Here is a 19,946-nt window from a genome sequence, read left to right as displayed (position 1 = left end):
AAAGCAATGGAGGGTTTTAACCCGTCAGATTTTTTTTTTTCCCCGTCATTAGTGTCCCATTGCAGATATTTTCCTTCACTTCCTGTCCAAGCAGGAAGTGAGAGGAAATCCCTGCAAAATAAAGGTAATTCCTTGAAAACCCCCAGGGTCTCTTGTGTCTCCATCTGTAGATTTTCCCGCTATTACTTTTCTGGGGTGAACCCAAAATTTTTGATTTTCTTTTACTTTTAATAATGGTAAACAGGACAAATTGAGAGGGTGAATCTCCTTAATGGGTCACAGACAGCAAAATCCAGGCTTCTTTCTTATCCACCTGTATACTGGTGACAGGTGGTGAAGCCAGCACATCATTCATTGCATTTACGTCCATAGCAAGAGTGAAAAACCGTGACATTTTGCGGGCATCATCTGTATCCTATTTTTCTGACAGACTCAATGGCAGAATATGTTTGAGTAGCCCCGCCCTCGCTCCTACCCCATAGGACCACACTCCCATAAATTTCAGACTGTCCCAGAGGCTGCATTCCTTTTTGTCCTCCTCACTCATTAGGACCATTTTGTATAAAACGTTTTCCTACCTTTTGGAACTATTGGCGGCTGGGGCTCATGCGGGACAGCTGTGCGGATGTCTGTAGCCTCCTGTGGTATCCAGAAGTCTTCCAGGATGGATCGAGTGGTTACAGAGTCTCCAGATATCAGCGAGGTGGTGTAACGGCACACATATGCAAAAGATATTGATGTCTGGAGAGTGGGCTCAGCCATTGGCGAGCGTTTGCATTGGCTGGATGCTAAGCTAAAAGCGGGTGGCTGTTAAGTGTGTCCAGCACAGATCTAGCGCTGCTTTTCTGCCTCTGGGATCCGGATTGCTCTGCGTATATATAAATTGCCCTGTGGAAGGCGTCCAGGTTACGCGAGTAGTTTTGGCTTCAGGTCAGCAGAAGGGACCAGATGCCACGTGGGCTGTTAGGAAGTAACTCCACTTATGTTAGGAAAAAAAAAAAAAAAGGGTATAATATAAATACAAATACACACAAGCTCACAAAAGTGAGTACACCCCTCACATTTTTGTAAATATTTTATTATATCTTTTCATGTACCACTGAAGAAATTACACGTTGCTACAATGTAAGGTAATGAGTGTACAACTTGTATAACAGTATAAAATAGCTTTCCCCATAAAATAACTCACCCCCAAGTGAAAATGTCCACAAAGTGTCAATATTTGGTGTGGCCAACATTATTTTCCAGCACTGCCTCAACCCTCTTGGGCATGGAGTTCACCAGAGCTTCACAGGTTGCCACTGGAGTCCTCTTCCACTACTCCATTATAACATCAAAGAGTTGGTGGATGTTAGAGACCTTGCACTCCTCCACCTTCTGTTTAAGGATGCCCCACAGATGCTCAATAGGGTTTAGGTCTGGAGACATGCTTGGCCAGTCCATCAACTTTCCCCTTAGCTTCTTTAGCAAGGCAGTGGTCATCTTGGAGGTGTGTTTGGGGTTGTTATGTTGGAATACTGCCCTACGGCCCAGTCTCCGAAGGGAGGGCATCATGCTCTGCTTCAGTATGTCACAGTACATGTTGGCATTCATGGTTCCCTCAATGAACTGTAGCTCCCCAGTAATGGCAGCACTCATGCAGCCCCAGACCATGACACTCCCACCACCATGCTTGACTGTAGGCAAGACACACTTGTCTTTTTACTCCTCACCTGGTTGCCCCCACACACACTTGACACCATCTGAACCAAATAAGTTTGTCTGGGTCTCATTAGACCACAGGACATGGTTCCAGCAATCCATGTCCTTAGTCTGCTTGTCTTCAGCAAACTGTTGGTGGGCTCTCTTGTGCATCATCTTTAGAAGAGGCTTCCCTCTGGGATGACAGCCATGCAGACCAATTTGATGCAGCGTGCGGCATATGGTCTGAGCACTGACAGGCTGACCCCACCCCTTCAACCTCTGCAGCAATGCTGGCAGCACTCATACGTCTATTTCTCAAAGACAACCTCTGGATATAATGCTGAGCAAGTGCACTCAACTACTTTGGTCCCCCATGGCAAGGCCTGTTCTGAGTGGAACCTGTCTTGTTAAACCTGTGTCCTGGCCACTGTGCTGCAGATAAGTTTCCGAGTCTTGGCAATCTTCTTATAGCCTAGGCCATTTTTTATGTAGAGCAACAATTCTTTTTTTCAGATCCTCAGAGTCCTTTGCCATGAGGTGCCATGTTGAACTTCCAGTGACCAATGAAAATGAGAGCGACCTCTGACACTACCACCGAGCTCCGTGTTCCCCCCTGATGGTTGACATAAGCCACCGCCATGGCATTGTCTGACTGGATCCTGTTTGGGGTGACCCTGCAACCTCATCTACTACGAGGAAAGGCACAGCCTGATCGCCCGAAATTCCAGGACATTAATCGGCAGACAGGATTCTTCTAGAGTCCAGCGACCCTGGGCCGACTGGAACCCCCAGACGCCCCCCCAACCCGTGAGGCTGTCGTCCGTTGTAATCACCGTCCACTGGAAGGGAAGGAACGACTTCACGGACCGAAGAGCCGGGGATTTCAGCCACCAATTCAGAGAGACTGACTAGGAGGCCCACCTGAATCTGGCGATCCAGAGACAATGGATATGTGTTCCATTTGGACAGGATCTCCTTCTGCAATACTCGAGTGTGGAATTGGGCATACGTTACCGCCTCGAAAAAGTCTACCATGATGCTCAGGACTCGCATGCAAAAAACAGACAGAAGACCATTTGTGGGATGCCAACAGCTTCACTGAAGACTCTGCAATTTTTCCAAGGGGAGAAAAACTCTCGCCTCTGTGGAGTCCAGAATCAACCCCAGGTATTCCAAACGCTGAGTCGGTATTAGGACCGACTTCTGGATGTTTAACACCCAACCGAATTCCCGGAGGGTCTGGCTGGCTATAGACACATCCACCTCCAATTCTGAGCCAGAAGCTGCTCTCAGAAGAAGATCGTCTAAGTAGCCCATGATGGCAATGCCTCGCTGTCTCAGCAAAGCTAGAATTGGGGCGAGCACCTTGGTGAAAACTCTTGGTGCCGATGCTAGGCCAAAAGGGAAGAGCCACAAACTGATAGTGGTCTTCTCCGATTGCAAAGCGCAGAAACCTGTGGTGTCCTGCGCAAATTGGGACATGCAAGTATGCGTCCTTGATGTCCAAGGATGCCACAAAGTCCCCCGGATGAAGCACAGCCACCACCGAACTAATGGACTCCATGCGGAATTTTCGCACTCTTACAGGCATTTAGGGCTTTAAGGTCCAAGATTGGACGGACCCCGTCCATCTTCGGGACCACAAACAGATTTGAATAAAATCCCTGAAACCTCTCGTCCTGCGGAACAGGTAAAATTAGCCCGCAACTTAGCAAGTCTTGCACTGCCCCCAATAGGGCAGACCGACGAGCCAGAAGGAAAGGGAGATTTGAGGGAAAGAATCTGTTCGGCAGACAAGAAACTATCTTGTACCCCAAAGTGACCACCTCGCAGACCCACTGGTCAGAGAGCAGGGAGGCCCACCGAGTCGTGAACCTGCGAAGCCATCCTCCTACCCATGAGTCGGGCGGGGGCAAAACTTCATGCGGTGGCAGACTTGGATGCCGGTTTGTTTGGCTTACGCACCTAGGGACGTTTCTGTCCCCCAGCTGAGTCTCAGCATCACAGACATATACAAGGCCCTGGACCAACTGGTCGACCAGCCTTACATACTCAAGAGGGAGCTGATGCTCCTCCACAGTCTGGTGCAAAACCTTTGCCCATTCCGTGAGAGTCTGAGACACCAAGGTTGCAGCCAAAATAGGCCGCAATGCAGACCCTAGCATGGCAAACATGGAGCAGGTCACCGCCTCAGACCTCCCATCAGTATGTATGGTCCCTGAAAGCAGGGGTTCCTTCCACAGGGAGAGTGGTTACCTTATTCAACCGAGCAACCGGGGTAACGGACTGCAAAGGACTTCTGCGTTTTTTTCCATTCCTTATCTATGAACTTGTCAAAGGATAAATAAGGAAAAACCTTCACAGAGCGGTCTGACTTGTGCGAGCCAAAGGGGAGAGAGCGCTTAGTGGATGGACCCTGCACTGGGCTCGGGGGTCTTCCTCACAAGGAAGGTCCTGGTCCACATCCTCCGACAACCCAGAACCGGGGTCCTGTGCCGCAGCCAGGCCCGCGTCTGAGTCAGAGCATTCCCCAGGAGATGGCCGGGGAGGGGTGCTTTTTACCCCCACTTACGCACGCATGCCGCTTCTACCCTGGCAACAAATGATTCCAGGACTGCCGACAAAGTGTCCATGGGAACCAGCTGCCACCTCTGGCATGTTTGGGGAAAAAGGGCCAGATACTGACTCCATATCTTTTCAACATTTGGGAAACGGCCTTAGGAGTGGGGAGACCCTGGCGGCATACAGGAACTGAGTGGCAGCCCGGACAATAGAAAAAAAGAAAACAGCTTCATAAAAACATTGCATATCAACGCCTGCAGAGAAAACTTGACTGTCTTGTCTCGAGTGGTGGAGATTCGGGGGCAAACTCTGAGGCAAAGCTTCTCCTTAGAAAGTATCAGTATGACCGCCACGCTCCTTTGATTCTGGAAAGGGATTATGAGATGTATCGCTCACCTGACCCTTACCAGAACTGCATGCAGAACGCAGCAGTTAAAACGGTTGTTGGACTAAGGGATAGTACAGTTCCCTTGATGAAATCCAGGTCAGGGATCCTCGAGGTCTCAAGGGCATTTTATGCAGATCTTTTGGAGAAGTTCCTCGATTGGGCAAAGGAATCGAGTTTTCTGGACTCTACACCAGGTCTGGGAAATAATGTTCCACTGGCAAGTTTGATGGGTGATAATATTGGAAGACGTAGTCAAAACTATTAATGCCTGGGCCAGATGGTTTGACAGCCAGATTTTATAAGTCCTTTAAGTCCAGCTTGGCACCTGATCTTGCAGAGGTATTTAATGACTGTCTGCAAGAGGGCTTGCTCCCTCCCACCAACAGACAATGGGCTAGATTCAGATAGCCCGCCGTAACTTTGTGCGGGCGTAACGTATCTCAGATACGTTACGCCGCCGTAACTTAGCGCGCAATTTCCGTATTCATAAAGAACTTGCGCCCTAAGTTACAGTGGCGTATCGTATGTTGTCCGGCGTAAGCCCGCCTAATTCAAATGTGGATGATGTGGGCGTGTTTTATGTTAATTAATTGTGACCCCACGTATTTGACGTTTTTTACGAATGGCGCATGCGCTGTCCGTGAACGTTTCCAAGTGCGCATGCTCCAAATTAGGCCGCAAACTGTCAATGCTTTCGACGTGAACGTAACTTACGTACAGCCCTATTCGAACGACTTACGTAAACGACATAAAATACGACGCTGTTCGGTCATTTCCGACGTCCATACTTAACATGACTTACCCCTGCTTTATGAGGGGTAACGTTACGCCGGAAAAAGCCTTATGCAAACGACGTAAAAAAATGCACCGGGTGGACGTACGTTTCTGAATCGGCGTATCTACCTAATTTGCATATTCCTTGCGTAAATCGACGGAAGCGCCACCTAGCGGCCAGCGTAAATATGCAACTAAGATACGACGGCGTAAGAGACTTTCTATCTTCTGAATACAGAAAGAAGATACACCGGCGGAGCTTAGAATTTACGCCAACGTAAATTCTTTCTGAATCCGGCCCAATCTGTTGTGTGAGAAAAGAAATGGCTGCACATCCAGGAATTCCAATATCACTTTGAACAATAAAAGGCTAACACCAAAGATATCAACACAAGGTCACATTTCACACAAACATCACACAACGTTTCACACAAACATCTTGTGCTTAATGGGTAATGATTAAGCACAAGATGTTTGTGTGAAACGCGTCTCCGTGACCTCATGTTGGTGTCTTTGGAGTTATCACTTTGAACAACAAAAATCTATCGGAATTCCATTTCTTTTAAGTTTCTTACAAGTTTCCCACGGAGGCAGGCCGGGGCTGGCACTCTATATTCCACCTCAGGTTATCAGCATACACCTGGAACAGCAGCTCTTTTTCTTTGTATATAGACAATCTGCTGTGATTTTGTTGTCAAAAGGCAAAGATCCCTTAATGATTGAAAATTGGCGCCCAATGTCAATAGGAACATTTTGGCAAAGATACTTTTTGTGACGGTGGTTAGTGGCAGACAAGTTTTTTGTCAGCAGCACTGTTCGGTCCAGGGCAAAAGCACTTTCTCAGCGGTGTTACCTGTCCGGAAGGCTCTGGAGCACTGCAGGGCTGAGGAAAGTATTTGCTGGCATTGGGGGTTATTTACGAAAGGCAAAACCACTTTGCACTGCAAGTGCAAACTAAAAGTGCACTTGAAATTGCACTTGGAAGTGCAGTCACTGTGGATCCGAGGGGGGACATGCAAGGAAAAAAAAAAAACACAGCATTTTAGCTTGCACATGATTGGATAATAAAAGCAGAGCTTCCCCTCAGATTAACAGCGATTGCACTTGTAGTGCACAGTGGATTTACCTTTCGTCAATAACCCCCATTGGATCAGGCAAAGACCTTTGAGCGAGTCAATCATGAGTACCTCTGGCTTCTTCTTGACAAGTATGGCCTAGGAGGGGGTTCATTGGATGGCATAAAATTTGTAGCGGCTGTTAGCTGCATGCTTGCTAACAGTTGGGTTGGGCACACCTTTGGGGCTGGTTCAGGGGTGTCCATTGAGCCCCTATGTGTTCACGATCGACCCCTTTCTTTAGAAGGCAACATTGTGCGAGATGCCAGTGAGCCACCCTTGAGGGTTCAAGGAGAATAAGTAGGTGTGGCGCTGTTTAATGGATTATAATTGTCCCTCAATGTGGTGGTGATGTAATGTGGGTGTGAATATAACACCAGTAAATGTGCAAAATTATGACAAATAAATTATAAGTAAACATGTGCATGTAAATAAGAAAATAAGCAATAAATGAATACAACATTTTAAAAAGATAAAAACTCCTTATTGAGCATTCAAATAAGTCCAGAAAAAATACTAATTAGATATTCCAAAAAAGTATTAGATATTCAAAAAAGTGCTTGTGAAAAGTGATCTCTAATGTAAATGATCTCTGGATTAAATAAATTCAATAAATAGAGCATTCAAAACAGTTCAAGAAAGTGCTTGTGCTGGTGAAAAGTAATCACTGTTCGTTTTCCCTCTTCACAAAGTGATCACAGCAAGTGTGGCTTATCCATGCTCCTAAATAAAAAGAAAGTATTCAGCGCTGGAAAAAAAAAAAAAAAAAAAAATTTTGCTAGCCAGCACTCAGGATAAATTCAAGTAAACTTCCCAAAAACAGAATATAAAATGTGAAACATAAAATTTAACAGGCACAAAATAATTTAAAAAAACAAAAATTTTAAAACATAAAATTACCTATTAGAAATAAAACAATTCAAATCAAAAATTCAAAAAGGTAAATTTTATGTTTACATTTTTTGTTAATTTTTTAATTATTTTGTGCCTGTTAAATTTTATGGTTTATTTAATGAGGATAATTTGTTCAGGGCAATCGTGGATGACGTCATTTTACATATATATTTTTTATATACACACACACGTGTATTTAATTTTAAGCTTATATTCTTTGCGAATATTTTAATAGGGGTAAACTACCTATGGTGTTTATGATGGTTTAGATAGTGACAGGGGTTTCTCCCTTACCCTGCCACTCACATACATCACTCCTTCGGTTTTTATTTAATTCGTTAAATTTAGGTCGGTTTATCTCCATCTAGTCAGTGGCCAGACTGGTGGCATTGTCCTTTGACCTATTTGACTTTTTTAAATATTAAATATTTTATATTAGCGTTTTTTTGTATCAGTGCCTGTTCGCTGCCATTGTTGAGTGCAGCTCCGATATGAGATGTGAGCCATTATGGGCTGCGTGTGTCGGATGGCCTGATTGGATGGGCGGTTGTCATGACACCATCCCTGCTATATATCTTTCAAGCAGCGGGACGTCTGCGTGCCTCTTTGCCCTACGCTGAGGAAGTCCCGCCCACGGGACGTAACGTACGAGGGTGAGGAGTTACGTGTGACGTCACCCGCGATTGCCGCTGTATGCTGCATGCTGCACACATCTGACAGTATTATCCGACTGTGAGCCCGCACTCGGCTGATGAGGGGGAGGAGCTAGGTGTGACGTCACCCGCGATCGCCGCTGCATACATCCGACAGTATTATCCGACTGAGCCCGCACTCGGCTGAGAGTGCTGTTACATGTGAGTGTACTGCTATTGTTTTAAATAAATGCCGTTTTGTTGCTATTGAGAGCATTAGATCTCTCTTCCTTTAATCCATATACATCACATTGCTGCTACCTATAGGCGTTCCATTGTCATCTTGGAGTTGTCAAGCGACCCTCTGATCGTTCCCATTAGAACCTGAGATTGATTATCATGCTTTGTGACCTCTTGAAGGTCGAATTTTTGAGGCGAGAGGCCATCTTTACTTCTTGGTGGAGGATTTATTTTTGGTCACCTGTTTTGAACCCGCACCACTGAATTAAAATTTACATGGATTTCTCCTCTACACTTTCACTTATGGACTTTTTTCTGTTCTGTAAAACTTAAATGTTTGCGCCGCACTGTTTCACTATATATTATCCATGCTCCTAATGTGCACACACACTCACCGGAATTTTCCTCCCCGCTTGGGGTATGTAGTATTTACAGTAAATGCGGCCTATGAGGTATCCCGTTCTGGATGTCTTGGGGGTACTCCAATTGATTACCATGTAAAAGGAGAGTTGGACCCCCAATAGTGTAATACTGATAGACTATTTATTAAATAAAAACATGTGGAAACGTACTCACATTTTGCAAAAGCATGTATTGTCGACACTAATGCCGCTGCCCGGAAGTGATGCAAGGGCGCACGATGACTCCGCCCTACGCGTTTCGTCACTGACATCATCTGGCGCGTACGTATGTGCCGGCTTCACCTCCTTATATAGTGCTTTGTGACCCCTGTATTACGGCGGCCATTTTGGATGGAATATTAAAGACCAAATAGACCACAGACGCAGCAGCCATTTTTGGTAAGGTTCTTCAGACCGAAGTCTTCAATAGCTTGTGTCCGCAACGCCATATTTGATGGCATTGTGAAGACTGGAGACCGTGGTCTATTGCCGCAGTTTTATGTTCTCAATGTCATATTTGCATAATTTAAAACAAATGAAACAGTTTCTGCCCCGCATATACCACAAAATATGCTGCCCTAAAATACCTCATAATAGAACTCCCGGTCTTAAGGTGCTTAATTTAAAAAGATTTTTAAAAAGATTTAACGGTCACTCTGCTATATTTTATATCTATATATATGAGGTTTGACGCTTTCCTGTAGATAAAGCTGGGTCTTGGAGGTATGATGGTTTTCAGGAATGTAGAATTGGCCAATGTTTTTTTATGACCGATCCTAGGGCTTTGTGTTGCATGTTGAATCCCGTGAGGAAAGCCATATCAGTATGTTTATTTTTCCTATTATTATCTGGTTAGCCTTCTATCATCAGACTTCTATCTGTTTCACTTTATCTTTTAGCATCACTAGTTATCTTTTCTTATACCCTTTTTCTACAAACCGCTCTATAAATGGTATCTGCTTGGACTTCATAATCTTCTATTTTACTGCAATTTCTATATATAGCCTCAATAGTTGGCCTTTCGGTATGTTGCCAATCCATTGCCGGTGGTGGCAACTGTTGGTCGGAATATATCAGTTTCTGTCCGTCGATTTAAAAAAAAATGTTCTGGTGTTAATATATCCACTATTCTTATAGAGTTGTAGATACAAATAATCTATGGTTTGTTTACTCCAGGTGCCAGAAAAAGTGATGCCATAGATATTTTGATTGATTTAATTGAAGAAGGCTTGTAGTTCACATTCTGTTCCTTTCCAGATAATCATGATATCATCTATGCATCTCCGGTACATCTTGAGATTTTGCCTCTGTACATCATATATTTGTTCCTCTTCCCAATCATTTAGAAATAAATTGTCTACGCTGGGGGCATACTTGGCCCCCATAGCTACCCCCTTTGTCCGAGTGAAATATTCCCCTTTATGCCAGAAATAGTTATGGCTCATGGCAAATATTAAACTATCCGTTTGTACCTCAGTCATATTGGTTTGTTTGTGTAATGCCTATTCTACGCTTCTTCTTCCGTCCTCTTGTACTATATTAGTGTACAATGAATTGACATCTATTGTAAACTAGAATGTCGTTTTCTTCTATCTCAAAGATCCTTAATTCATCAATCAACTGCCTGCTGTCTTTCAAATAAGACTTCCCCTCTTTTACCAATGGTTGTAAATATCCATCGATATATGATCCTAAATTGCGTAAAGAGTGAGTCTATCCCGCTTATTATTGGTCTCCCTGGCGGGTTTGTTTGGCTTTTGGGGACATAATAAATAACCAGTGTTTTCGCTGTGGGCAGAACCACGAGAGAATTACATCAGAACGGATAACATACCATAGCACTCACGTAACGTATGTGTTAGAGTGCCCATGTTACAAACAATATGGGGGCAGAACCACGAGAGACTTACAGTGCCTTGCGAAAGTATTCGGCCCCCTTGAACTTTGCGACCTTTTTTGCCACATTTCAAGCTTCAAACATAAAGATATAAAACTGTATTTTTTTTTTGAAGAACCAACAACAAGTGGGACACAATCATGAAGTGGAACAAAATTTATTGGATATTTCAAACTTTAACAAATAAAAAAACTGAAAAATTGGGCGTGCAAAATTATTCAGCAAACTCTCTCCAGAAGTTCAGTGAGGATCTCTGAATGATCCAATGTTGACCTAAATGACTAATGATAAATAGAATCCACCGGTGTGTAATCAAGTCTCTGTATAAATGCACCTGCACTGTGATAGTCTCAGATGTTCGTTTAAAGCGCAGAGAGCATCATGAAGAACAAGGAACACACCAGGCAGGTCCAAGATACTGTTGTGGAGAAGTTTAAAGCCGGATTTGGATACAAAAAGATTTCTCAAGCTTTAAACATCCCAAGGAGCACTGTGCAAGCGATAATATTGAAATGGAAGGAGTATCAGACCACTGCAAATCTACGAGGGGCGGGACTTCCTCAGCGTAGGGCAAAGAGGCACGCAGACGTCCCTCTAAACTTTCAGCTCATACAAGGAGAAGACTGATCAGAGATGCAGCCAAGAGGCCCATGATCACTCTGGATGAACTGCAGAGATCTACAGCTGAGGTGGGAGACTCTGTCCATAGGACAACAATCAGTCGTATACTGCTCAAATCTGGCCTTTATGGAAGAGTGGCAAGAAGTAAGCCATTTCTTAAAGATATCCATAAAAAGTGTCGTTTAAAGTTTGCCACAAGCCACCTGGGAGACACACCAAACATGTGGAAGAAGGTGCTCTGGTCAGATGAAACCAAAATTGAACTTTTTGGCAACAATGAAAAACGTTATGTTTGGCGTAAAAGCAACACAGCTCTTCACCCTGAACACACCATCCCCACTGTCAAACATGGTGGTGGCAGCATCATGGTTTGGGCCTGCTTTTCTTCAGCAGGGACAGGGAAGATGGTTAAAATTGATTGGAAGATGGATAGAGCCAAATACAGGACCATTCTGGAAGAAAACCTGATGGAGTCTGCAAAAGACCTGAGACTGGGACAGAGATTTGTCTTCCAACAAGACAATGATCCAAAACATAAAGCAAAATCTACAATGGAATGGTTCACAAATAAACATATCCAGGTGTTAGAATGGCAAGTCAAAGTCCAGACCTGAATCCAATCGAGAATCTGTGGAAAGAACTGAAAACTGCTGTTCCCAAACGCTCTCCATCCAACCTCACTGAGTTCGAGCTGTTTTGCAAGGAGGAATGGGCAAAAATTTCAGTCACTCAACGTGCAAAACTGAGAGACATACCCCAAGCGACTTACAGCTGTAATCGCAGCAAAAGGTGGCGCTACAAAAGTATTAACTTAAGGGGGCTGAATAATTTTGCACGCCCAATTTTTCAGTTTTTTTATTTGTTAAAAAAGTTTAAAACATCCAATAAATTTCGTTCCACTTCATGATTGTGTCCCACTTGTTATTGATTCTTCAAAAAAAAAATATATATTTTTTTATCTTTATGTTTGAAGCCTGAAATGTGGCAAAAGGTCGCAAAGTTCAAGGGAGCCGAATACTTTCACAAGGCACTGTACATTTGAGAATTAGAGAACACAAACAATATTAAAAACAAGTTAAACAAACACAGCGTTTCAAGGCATTTTAGAGACCATCACACTAGAGACCCTACATGTATGATTTTCTACACCATAGACAAAAATCAAAGGCCACTGTAGAGGGGACAATAAGAGAATAACAATTTCCCAGAATGAAACCAAATAGATCTTCCAATTAGATACTCTCCAGCCCACAGGACTGATTATCCCCATTTGGGATGTATTATCTTTTTAGATTCTTCCAATCATTTACTCAGAGATCACCAATTCCCATTCCTTACTATACATATGTATCGGTGTGTATCGGTGTGTGTATGTGTATGTGTATGTGTATGTGTATGTGTATGTGTATGTGTATATATATATATATAAATAAATTATCCTGTATTCTCAATTTTTTTATAATTTTCTAAATTATTTACTGTATTTGCTGGCGTATAAGACTACCTTTTACACTTAAAAAAACTGGCCAAAAAGCAGGGGTCGTCTTATACGCCGGGTCAGCTTTGGCTACATACAGTATATACCGCTTAGCCAATCCCGGTGAGCGATGTATTCAAATGAATACACAGCTTGCTCAGATTGGAGTAACAACCTCTGCAAATCCGAGCAGGCTACATATAGTAGCCTGCACGGATTGGCTTTGAGAGTCAGAGAGGCATGGGCTGATGATGTTACAGCCTCTGCCATTTCAAGCAGGCTTTGTATTCATTAATAGAATACATCGCTCGCCATGATTGGCTCCAGCAAGAAGGAAGAAGAATATGACTCCAGAGGGAAAAAATATGAAGCGTCGGAAGCATCGGAAGGGGGGTCGTCATATACGGTGAGTACAGGCAAAAAAAATCTTAAAAAAAATGTAAAATTAGGGGGTCGTCTTATACGCCCGGTCGCCTTATACACCGGCAAATACGGTAATAATTTAAAAACAATTCCATTTTTTAATCTACAATTGCAATTCTCTTATTCTCCAAAATCCTAAGACACTTTAGATTAGCACACAAAATGCTTACATACACATATTCATAACGATGGCACCATCTTTAGGTAGTGTCTAATTTGTTGTATGCTGCAAACGTTTTTTTTTATATCTTGTGTATTTCTGTATTTTTAAGTGTGTGTGTGTGTGTATTATTCTATTATGAGGTATTTATGCCAGCATATTTTGTGGTATATGAGGGGCAGAAACTGTCCTTTCATTTGTTTGAATTATGCAAATATGACCTTGAGAACATAAAACTGCGGCAATAAACCACAGTCTCCGGTCTTCATTATCCCATCAAATATGGCGTTGCGGCCACCAACACAAGCTATTGAAGACTTTGGTCTAAAGAACCTTACCAAAAATGGCCGCCGCGTCCTCATATACTGCTATTTGGTCTTTAATATTTCATCCAAAATGGCCGCCGCAATAAACATGGGGGGGGGGGTCACAAAGCACTACATAGGAACATAGGAAGGTGAAGCAGGCACATTTTTCAAGTTTTGCAAAATGTGAGTATGTTTCCACATGTTTTTATTTAATAGTCCATCAGTATTACACTTTTGGGGTCCATCTCTCCTTTACATGGTAATCAATTGGAGTACCACCAAGACCTCCAGCACAGGATACCTCATAGGCTGCTACACAGTAGAATATACTGTGAATGCTACATACCCCAAGCGGGGAGGAAAATTCCGGTGAGTGTGTGTGCACATTAGGAGCACGGATAAGCCACACTTGCTGTGATCACTTTGTAAAGAGGGAAAACGGACAGTGATTACTTTTCACCAGCACAAGCACTTTCTTGAACGGTTTTGAATGCTCTATTTATTGAATTTATTTCATCCAGAAATCATTTACATTAGAGATCACTTTTCACCACCACAAGCACTTTTTTGAATATCTAATTAGGACTTATTTGAATGCTCAATAGGATTTTAACTTTTTAAATTTGTATTCATTTTATTGCTTATTTACATGCACATGTTTACTTATAATTTATTTGTCATAATTTTGCACATTTACTGGTGTTATATTCACACCCACATTACATCACCACCACATTGAGAGTCAATTATAATCCATTAAACAGCACCACACCTACTTATTTTTCTCCTTCATTCATTTACTCCACCTAGGTGGTAGTAATCTATAGAGGCAGCAGTTCTTTTGATTTACCATATTATCTTATATATTTTTTCCCCTGCTGGTATTTTTCTCCTTTGCATGGATTCATACACACCCTACACCCTTGAGGGTTGTTGCCTATGCTGATGACGATTCTGTCATTATCTCTGGGCCAGGGGGAGGCACAGGAATGTGGTCTTGGTGGTAGAGCAGTATTCTGAGGCATCAGGCTCTAAGGTCAATCATGATAGAACTAAAGTCTTCTGGATGAGGGAGGGAGGCGGGAGCTTTGATCTTCCAGACATCTTCCAGAGGCCTCAGCAGAGAGAAAGTGTTAGGCATTGAATTCGGCCCCAGCGATTACAGCAAGTCAAATTGGGAAGCCGGGCTTAATGATGCCGACGTCAAGGTGAAGTGCTGGAAGGGATGGCAGCTCTCCTTGAGGGAAAGGGTTCACTTGATCAAGACCTACCCGATACCCTCCTTTCTGCATGTCTTATATAGTTTTGTTTGCATCTTGACCTCCATACCTCGCTATACCCGGATTTATAGTTGTTTCTTTTAGTTACGGGGAAACAGGCTGAACCTTGTGAAGCGGAATGTAACTTACCTATGCAGGTGGAAGGGTGGCCTAGGGATGGTCCACCCAGTTTTCTTCTGAGGCTTTTAAAACATATTTTTGGTAATATGCTAGCAGAGAGTTCGCCTGCATGGGTAGGTATTTTCAAGATTTGGTCTAGGCCTTTTCTGAACGGTTGGGAGAATGGCAGGCCAGTGAAAAGCCTGAGGGTCAAGCACTGTAGGCTCCCAGCTTATGTTGCCCCTGTGCCTGAAAATGTTCAGGCGATGAAATGTGACAGCAGAAGATATCAGATCCCTCCCTAGGAGATTACTGGGTGTGAGGATTGTGGGTACGGTCGTTCATGGGACACTGGCCTCAAGAGATTGCCCAGGTCATAGTATGAGGGAGGGCTTATTGGTAAAGTGATAGTGCGCAACCCACAAACTTATAAGTAAAAAAAAAATATATATATATATATATATATATATATATATATATATATATATATATATGGAAAAAATAACATATGATAAAATAAACCAGAATAGAATCTGTAATGCAAATTCCTGTGTGAAAAGTTAATTCAAAGCACATAAAAACTGGTAGTCCAAAGCACATGAACTGGTAATGAGTGCAAAGAATCAGTCATAGTCCATAAACCGACATTCCTAGTTTCTGACACCATTGATCCACTTGCTTGAATATAGAAATATTGATACATCCATGCAGTGCAGATAACACAGTGAATAATGTAGATAAATGAGCCTCTTACCAGAGAGACGATTTCATGGGCATATCATCCCAGACCTGGGAGCTGTAGTTCCTGCAGGTAGAAATGATCTGGCGTTTCTGAGCTTCTCAGGTGCAACAGCGCTTGTAATCCACTCCTCAGCAGTAGAACAGTCAGCATACACAGCTCTCCCGGATATTTTAAAAATCAAGTAGCAACAAAGTAGAAAAAAGAAGAGGACTTCATAGTGTAATACTTTCCAGCAGAAAAACACTTCTTTAATAAAAGAGTTTCTGAATACAAACAATATTGATACTTATGCAGTAGCAATTTGAACAGAAACAAATAAAACAAAAAGAAGCGGTATAATAAATCCAGATAGCCTCGGTAGCAACCAGCAGGCTAAAAAATATATATTGGCAACGTCTTTGAAAAATATACTCCAACCTACGCGGCGTTTCGCCCTTCTAACAGGCTTCCACTGGGAAAGGAGGCAGACTGCAGACTGCCTCCTTTCCCAGTGGAAGCCTGTTAGAAGGGCGAAACGCCGCGTAGGTTGGAGTATATTTTTCAAAGACGTTGCCAATATATATTTTTTAGCCTGCTGGTTGCTACCGAGGCTATCTGGATTTATTATACCGCTTCTTTTTGTTTTATTTGTTTCTGTTCAAATTGCTACTGCATAAGTATCAATATTGTTTGTATTCAGAAACTCTTTTATTAAAGAAGTGTTTTTCTGCTGGAAAGTATTACACTATGAAGTCCTCTTCTTTTTTCTACTTTGTTGCTACTTGATTTTTAAAATATCCGGGAGAGCTGTGTATGCTGACTGTTCTACTGCTGAGGAGTGGATTACAAGCGCTGTTGCACCTGAGAAGCTCAGAAACGCCAGATCCTTTCTACCTGCAGGAACTACAGCTCCCAGGTCTGGGATGATATGCCCATGAAATCGTCTCTCTGGTAAGAGGCTCATTTATCTACATTATTCACTGTGTTATCTGCACTGCATGGATGTATCAATATTTCTATATTCAAGCAAGTGGATCAATGGTGTCAGAAACTAGGAATGTCGGTTTATGGACTATGACTGATTCTTTGCACTCATTACCAGTTCATGTGCTTTGAATTAACTTTTCACACAGGAATTTGCATTACAGATTCTATTCTGGTTTATTTTATCATATGTTATTTTTTCCATATATATATATATATATATATATATATATATATATATATATATATATATATATATATATATATTTTTTTTTTTTTTTACTTATAAGTTTGTGGGTTGCGCACTATCACTTTACCAATATACTTTTGCTTGCTGAATATTCCAGCAAACCTTATTTTTGCAGCACCATATTGAAAGTTTTTTTCATCTCAAAGGGCTCTTTCACACGTCCGTTCCGTTCGTCCATTTTTTGGACGTCCGTTAACGGACCGCAATGCTTCCCTATGGGTTAACGTCCGTTAGCGGATGAGCATCCGCTAACGTCCGTTAGCATCCGTCTGCGTTAAGCTCCGTTTTTTTGGACGGAAGAAGACCCTATTTTTCTTCCGTCAAAAAAACGAAACGGACGTTAGCGGATGACCCGTTTACATTCCGATCCGCTAACATCCGTTTTTCATCAAAATATGTAAAAAGCCCCCCCCCAAAAAAAAAAAACGGATGGAAAAACTGATGGAAAAACGGATCAACTGATGAAAAAAAAACTGATCTAAAAAACTGAGCCGATGTGTGAAAGAGCCCAAACTCTCTTTTTCCACACACTGAATCCAATTAGAGTCCTGAAGTGTCCTAATTTGGACTTAACCCTTTAGTATCACTTATCAATAGGTTACCTGCCATCACTAATTCATTTATTTTTATATTTGATATTATTAAGGAGAAGCGCAAATTCACCTTGCTTTACATGAGGGAGGGCTTGCATTTAATAAAATTTCTGAACGAATTCCCTTGAAGTTTAGGGACCAGGACTGGCTCACTTTTCACGGTAGGCTCTACATGAGGGGAAACATGAAGTACTGCTCTTTGGACAACCGTGGTTGTCCAAGAGCAGAGTGTCAGGGTATAATGGAAACCACAGATCACTTCTTGCATCAGTGCCCTTTCAATGTAGAAGTCTATAAGGAGGTGGGGAGGGTTCTGAATATTTATTTTCTGTCCATGTCTTATGTTGAGTTGGTGTATGGAGCATTGCAGAATCGCAAGGGTTTTGATTTGGATCATTGGCATGCACAGTGTCAGGTATTACTTTGGCAGAAAGTCCTTCCTGTTCTGGTGGTGGTGTGTGCAACATTCTTCTCTTGAGGTAGGATAAATTCAGTGTGTTGAGAAAGACAAGCAAAAAGAAACCGAAAGGCCATTAAGATACTTAAAGCCAATCTAAACGATATCCTTATTCTACAAAAATAATCCAGGAAGGGGAGAGAGGAGAAAAAAAAAAACACACACAACACACACACACAATCCAGAAAGTATTCACAGCGCTTCACTTTTCCCACATTTTGTGAAGTTACAACCTTATTCCAAAATGGATTAAATTCATTATTTTCTTCAAAATTCTACAAACAATACCCCATAATGGAAACATGAAAATAAGTTTATTTTAAATCTTTGCAAATGTATTTAAAGAAAAAACACACACACAAACTATTCACAGCCTTTGCTCAATGCTTTGTTGAAGCAACCTGGAGTCTTTTTGCGTATGATGCTTCAACTTTGGCGCACCTATTTTTTGGGCAGTTTCTCCCATTCTTCTTTGCAGGACCTCTCAAGCTCTATCAGGTTGGAGGGTCAGTGCACAGCCATTTCTCTCCAGAGATGTTCAATCAGGTTCAAGTCTGGGACCTGGCTGTGTCACTCAGACATTCACAGAGTTTTCCCGAAGCCACTTCTTTGTTATCTTGGCTGTGTGCTTAGGTTCTTTTCTTCGCCCCAGTCTAAGGTTTAGAGCGCTTTGGAGCAGATACGTCATGGCTTGGTTTGTGCTCTGACATGCACGGTTAACTTTGAGACCTTATATAGACAGGTGTGTGTCTTTTCAAATCATATCCAATCAACTGAATTTACCACAGGTGGACCCCAAACAAGTTGAACGCCAACTATTCTTAAAAACCATTCCATCTCTCTTCTTCTACATACCCTGTGTGTATATAATAAAAAATAAAAAAGGGGAGAAGACCTACACTTTTTTTTTACTGCATCTATAGACTGGTTCTAATTTTTAAATGGCTACTTTCTTTGCTACCTTCCCAAACCTCTGTATGTGATGTACAATACATTTTCTTACATATACTGTACCTTCTTTCCACCCAGTTAACTATGGCTAAGACATGGTGAGGAAAGGGAGTTGAATTTTCAATGAGTTTTTAATACTACGTAATGTGGAAATCTCAAATGCTTATTCTATAGCAAACAAAACATAAGAAAGCAAAACACTTTGCAATAGTTCTTGACAGTAACATTGCACAAAATTAATTAACAATATATGTTGAATAATGAAAATAAAAAGACACCTTTAGTTTCTTTTCCGTTCCTTGAAACTGATGAATGGTCCCTTCTTGAGTAGGTTTGTATTAATAAGCAGTGCAAAAGTTTCCAGAACTCCGAAGCCTGCCAAATAAGACAGAAGTGAAAAGTTAAGATATGGAAAAATATTTAGCTCAAAGTGATTACATACATGAATTTAAACTTGCTGATCAAAAGCATTAAAAAGTGGAAGTCTCGGCTAAATAAATAGAAGTCTGCTTTTTCTTGTGAAAAAAAAAAAAATACAAGTCTGCTTAAAAGCAGAGTTCCATCCAAAAGTGGAACTTCCGCTCATTTGTCTTCTCTCCCCCTCCGGTGCCACAATTGGTACCTTTTGGGTGGAAGGGGGGGGGGGGTGGGACAGGATATCTTTGACAGGTATCCTGTCCCCATTTCCGGGATTCGCGCCGTGGCCCATGACATCCTCGTGGGGGCTCCCCCCTCCATCCCCGTCACCGGGCCAGTAGGAGAGAGAAGCAGGGCCTCGCGCATGCGCAGTAGGGTTTCCAGCGTGAAGCCGTAAGGCTACACCGCTGGGTTCCCTTACCCGCAATGGCAGCGGCAGCACCCAACAGCTGATGAAACATCAGCTGCGTTGCCGACATCGCTGGACTCCAGGACAAGCAAGTGTTCCGCTATTATAAGCCAGCGGCTGCAGTATGTGTAGCTGCTGGCTGTTAATTTTTTTTATTTATTTTTTGGCCGGACCTCCGTCTTAAAAACACTTCCTTCTATGCCTTCCTAT

At 42.4% G+C, this 19,946-nt stretch overlaps 1 protein-coding gene across 3 annotated transcripts in view; it reads right to left on the bottom strand.

Moving 5' to 3' along the window:
* The window catches only part of TEDC1 (tubulin epsilon and delta complex 1), a 138,187-nt gene that overhangs the window by 106,657 nt on the left and 11,584 nt on the right, over positions 1-19,946 (bottom strand). For all 3 annotated transcript variants that reach the window (XM_040333199.1, XM_040333197.1, XM_040333196.1), the window contains exon 2: positions 19,189-19,285. In XM_040333199.1, coding sequence (XP_040189133.1) covers positions 19,189-19,285 — 97 coding nt within the window. The remainder of the gene's footprint in view (positions 1-19,188; positions 19,286-19,946) is intronic.

The sequence above is a fragment of the Rana temporaria genome, chromosome 13 (assembly GCF_905171775.1).
Source record: "Rana temporaria chromosome 13, aRanTem1.1, whole genome shotgun sequence".
Lineage (NCBI taxonomy): Eukaryota > Metazoa > Chordata > Amphibia > Anura > Ranidae > Rana > Rana temporaria.
The sequence above is the reverse complement of the archived record's forward strand: the minus strand, read 5'-3'. Positions and strand labels throughout refer to the sequence as shown.